The following is a 5,314-nucleotide window of genomic DNA, read 5'->3' as shown; positions in this document are numbered from 1 at the left end:
CGAAACATCCAGTGCCTGGATGGAAGATTTCAGTCTAAAACTTTGATTTAGAAAGGGTGTTACTTTGTCAAGTTGTTAAGTGCCATTGGAAGTGAAGTCACTCAAAACAGCTGAAAGATAAGTCCTGAAAGCTGTTTACATGTCAATTGGAGAGTGGGAGATGAAAGCAGTTCAAATGTCGGTTGGTGTCTAACTGTTAAAAGCACATCAGTTGTCAGTTGAACCATAACTGATGAAGTGGGTTTTCTGCACTGTAAGCTATGACACTGTAAGTGTCAGTTGGTATATGAGTCAGAAATGGAATATATTATTTATAGGTATGTTTTCATTAGTGTATAATCAGCAGAAAATAAGGAATCTTTGTGTTTTTGTGTGTATTCATTGCCAGGGTGAAATGTGGACAGCGCAGGATGTGCCGCACACAAGGCGAAAATGCAAATCTTCTTTGCCACTGGAAGCAAAGTTGTTTTTTGTTGTTTTTTTTTTTAATGCATAGAATGGACAGTTAGATCTGAAATCTGTCAGTTGACATGTAACAGGTGAAAGCAGTGCAGGCGTCATCAGTGTAAGCAATGAAAGCCCTTGAAATTTCAGTTGTTGTGTAAGATAATAAAACAGCTGACTGTCCTGTTGCCTTGAGGACCAAGACTCAGAACCAACAAGAACTCTTATATGACTGAGTTTAACTTTGCAGCCATTGCTCTCCATTCCTTTCACTATGGTAAGAATCTATCTTGTCTGTGTATGATTATGGACATGGTAGTTGTTATCTCCATGAATGTATGTATTTCTGCTCTTGCTCCAGGTACATTCAGAACTCTCAGCCCTACCTTAACAACATGACCGCAGTGGGCTGCATGATGGCCCTGGCTGCTGTCTTCCCTCTGGGAATCGACGGCCTTCATGTCCACAGGAGGCAGTTCCCCGTCGTCTGCCAGGTACAATTTGAAAGTCACTCCAAACACATTGATTTCATTTCAAACTTAAAAACTGCCAAAACTGAATATGCATTCACTATGGAAAGTAGGGTTTCAAATAATGATTATTGCTATTGTCAATTTGATGTAAAAAAAAAAAAATGTTTTAAATCAATAAAAAGTTGCCCATAAGTAAGGGTGTAAAGATTTTTACCGAAATGAGTCGGAAATTGGTTTTATTGGATTGGATTCTATAAGGAATGAAAGTTGGACCAAAGTATATCCATTTGTAAGATCTGTCAGTGAGTACAGCAGTCTCACCTGGTGAGATGGCGTGGTGACACCTATGCAGGCGACGAGGAGGCCCTAGCATAAACAAGAACACGACAGACACAAATATTAAACACTTTCCAGCAACAACTTAGCTGCAACTGAGCGAGGTCTAAGGTAATTACGGCAGAAAGTCTTAAATAAACCAATAAACACAATGACATGTGATTCTGAAATAAGACATTTGTCAATTTTGCATCGCAATCAGATATCTTTATTCTACTGCTGGTATTTTGCCTCCGCACATGGGTTTGCTTTTCCCATCCAGACAAGGCAAAACGTGATGCAGCATCCTCTACTGCATTCATTCCCAGAGACTGGGGAGATTTTATTTGGGTCGCAATAAATTTAAATAAATTTGCTGCTAAAACACTTATTTTTTTTATTTATAAAATCTACAAAAACATTGTTTTGGGGATAATGGAAAAAAGAGACCCTTAACACTAAATTGTCTCTCGTGTAAGGAGCATGTTAACTGCAATGCATTTATTCTGTCTCATTTGTAATGTATTAAAATGTTTACATTGTTTAACCGAGAGGTAAAACAATAAGGTAAAAAAAGCCTTACCTTTTCCTAAATGCACATATTTTGTCTCATAAGGTGAGTGCACATTCTGTTTGTTTTACTGAGACAGAAAAAGAAGAACCTGTTAACCTATTATTAGTATTAGTATTAGTATTAGTATTATATCATTGTTGGCTCTAGTGACATTTCAAAGTGTCATTCCCCCAGAAGGGAGATCAGAACCAAAGCAAATCCCTTTCAAACAGGGCTATAAAAATCTATAGTTTAAACCCCTAAACTATTGTGTAGTTTTAAGTCTTTAAGCTTCCTCATTTTGTCAGTTGTTGTTGTTGTTGTACAGCAAAGGCAGACATACAGTATCACTGCTGTACTACAGAATATATGGTGAGAAATACACAGCCTCAGAGAAGGTTCTTTTCATTTCAAGGTCATTTCTGAAACACTATTAAACTCATGCAGGGCTTAATGACGGAGAATGACTAAGAAGCTGATTTGATTAATCTCTTTGATATATTAATCAGTTTAATTATGAGACCCTATATTTCTATTCTTCTCTGCTAGTTTCGCCTGTGGCTGCTCGGTCTGGGTTTCAGCCTTGCGTACGGCAGCATGTTCACCAAGATCTGGTGGGTCCACACCGTCTTCACCAAGAAGGATGACAAGAAGGATAAGAGAAAGGTATATGTGACAGGGATTTAAAGCGGTGAATTTACGTTCAAGGAGTGAACAATTAAGTCCACTCCAAGCTTTCCTGCCAAGCCACAGGCTGTGCTTAATCATCATCCTCTTCAAGGGCAAGCTCCACGGCCGGAGATTATGTATTCCCCGTTATTTTTTTACATTTTCTCTCTGCCCTGCTTCTATAGCTGGCCCACAGTGGGATAGCTGCTTGCCCTTGAGCGTTGTGGAGCATCTATTTGTCATGCTGCTGGGCCAGCAAACTCTCCCAATTGGTCCCAGTATTAGAGGGTCTCATGTAGTTCTCCATCCTCTACCCTCCTGCCTGCCTCTCCTGTCTCTTGTATGTAAAACGACATGTCAGACAGGACGTCTCAGAGCAGATCTTCCCAGGAGAGAGATACAGTCCATTTCTTAATATTCAATAATATCCTTAGCAGAAGAAAACCCATCAGGTGGGATTATTTTATCGAGGGCTGTGTCAGGATTGATAGAGCTCACTTTAACTGACTCAATGCTGTAGCCTTTATCTCTAAACTGCATTTTAAACATTTAAAATCAGAACAGAGACAGAGAGTGTAAGCATGTTGGACACCTCTGTCATTAAGTGTTTGACTGCATCCACCAGCAGCTGTGGAATTTATGGCAGTATAAATATGAGATTAGTTGTTATGAAAGCTTTTCTAACAGAGCAGCTATCAGGCACTTACAAAATCCTATTTCCAGACTGAGTGTTGAAACTGGGCAGCTCTGAAGATAAGTGATTACCAAGAAGACACATATGAGACATGACAAGGCAAGAGATAGAAATCAATCAATGATTGTTGTGTCTCATTCCCAGGATTCCAAAGCATCTGTATTTGACACACTGGGAAGGAGAATTTTCGGCTCTGATTGGTGGTTTTTGTTCAGGCCCAGTGGATTATTGCAAATGCCATTAGGAGGTTAGGGTTATGTTGTGTTTAGCGTTGAGGTGAATTGGGGTACTGGGCCCTCTTTTGGTCCAATTCAGGTACTGGTAATATATAATAGAATATAGAATAACAATAAGAATAAATATTACTTCAATCATATTGGACACAGTGCTTCCTAAACATTAGCATTAATAGTTAATTGCAAATGTCCAATATGAACACAATTTCATAGAGATACTCAGTAGTTAGTTCTACCATTCCTTCCACTGTGAGGCCCCTGGCCATTGGAAGGTTTCCCGTTAAGAAACAGCTCTTGCCAAGTTGCACACACTGACAAAGAAGGAAGGATAAGGATAACTACTGTAAGTGTTGCTGTGATTGTGTGGATATACGGTGTAGAACAGATCAGATCCCACTGCTGTCTTTGCATCTCTCTCCATATTCTAGCTGAATAACCAGAAAGCTTTGATCTTGTGGAATAATGCAACAAAATCAATAACCACTTTATAGTGTTGGACCTGTTCCCACAAAATTTTTATTTCTTTAACACAGAATACATAAAGGAACACCTTTATTTATTGACTGAGTCGGGGAGCTGTGCACTCTCATCAGTATGGTCAGATTGAATTGGCCTCAGTTAGTGATGGATCATTGTTTTCTCGTACAGCTTAGTCTAGTCTATTTATGGCTTCATAAATCCCTCCCTCACAAAATCAGAAAGAGAGGATTTGTGCCTTTTTGCTGATCCTTCACTGTGCTGTCGTAGTGACCACCACCCCCCTGTTTCCCAGCAGCACCTGGAACCATGGAAACTCTATGCTACTGTCGGTGTTCTGCTCAGCATCGACATCCTGTCTCTCATGATCTGGCAGATTGTAGATCCTTTACATATCACCGTGGAGGTACGATCATCCATTCATTTTATTGGATTTGTACTGAGTTCAGCTAGTACTTTAAGGGCTTTGAAAGGAAATTATAATTCCACTGCAGACAATGGTGAAAATTGTCATTTGAAAAAAACTAAAGTAGAAAAATCTGTTTGAAAATGCATAATTACTGCCAAAATTAAAATAACTGACAAATAATTTGAATTATACTAATCATTTTGAATTCGAATTGTAGCAAATTTTTTCATGAAAATGCCTGCAATGGAAGGATGCTCTCAGGCCTCTTCTAAAGTAAATCATTATGAAAATGACAACGTAAGAAGGCCATTTCCATTTTATTTTTATTAAACTTTTCAGGTTTAGAATGGTTCAATTCAAACGCAAATGTTTAGTTTTTATGTTAAAATGTCACACACAGTAGCCATCAAAATAAAAAACTTTAAGAGGGTGACCCCTCTATATTTAGCATTTTTGCATAATAAATGACTTAAATATCCAATATGTAATATTTAGGTGGCTCTATTTACAGAATATGGCAGAAACTGAAAATAATATTCATAGGTATGTTTTCATTAGTCTATAATCACCTAAAAATAACAATTATTGTGTTTTTGTAACCTTAGAATGAGCTGTTTTTATCTACAGAGGGAGTGGGCCCTTTGCTATGGAGTCAGCCATGTTGACCTGCCATGTTTCTACAATAGTCCAGGATGGAGAAGCCAAACACTGGCTCTAGATAGGGTCTTCTGCGTTTTTCACCGCTACCATAGTTTCTCCTACAAGCTTGCAAAAAGAGGGTGGGCAACACAAGATGCCACTAAATCCTACGCACTGGTCCTTTAAACAATCAAATTTGTTGACAATTATTATTATTCATTTTCTGTCAAATAACAATCTATTTATAAAGTTGTCTCAACACATTTTCATTTTGGCATGAAATGAAAAAGGAAACTGGGTCTCAAAAACGTGCAGTGAAATGGAATTTGATTTACGTTTGGTTTAATGATTTAATTGTCAGCCACCGGCTTCCATATAGGTTAACCCGTCGCCAAGTGCTTGCTC

General features: G+C 38.4%; 1 protein-coding gene across 1 annotated transcript in view; it reads left to right on the top strand.

The window, feature by feature from the left end:
- The first annotated feature begins 260 nt into the window (after positions 1-260).
- The window catches only part of LOC118342472 (gamma-aminobutyric acid type B receptor subunit 1-like), a 6,783-nt gene continuing 1,729 nt past the window's right edge, over positions 261-5,314 (top strand). Inside the window, exons 1-4 of the mRNA XM_035681025.1 lie at positions 261-268; positions 806-938; positions 2,335-2,451; positions 4,160-4,267. Of these exons, the coding sequence (XP_035536918.1) occupies positions 261-268; positions 806-938; positions 2,335-2,451; positions 4,160-4,267 (366 nt within the window). The remainder of the gene's footprint in view (positions 269-805; positions 939-2,334; positions 2,452-4,159; positions 4,268-5,314) is intronic.

The sequence above is a fragment of the Morone saxatilis genome, unplaced genomic scaffold, assembly GCF_004916995.1.
Source record: "Morone saxatilis isolate NCDOM2014 unplaced genomic scaffold, NCSU_SB_2.0 Contig9, whole genome shotgun sequence".
Classification (NCBI taxonomy): domain Eukaryota; kingdom Metazoa; phylum Chordata; class Actinopteri; family Moronidae; genus Morone; species Morone saxatilis.
Note: the sequence above shows the minus strand (reverse complement) of the source record. Positions and strands in the feature narration are given on the sequence as shown.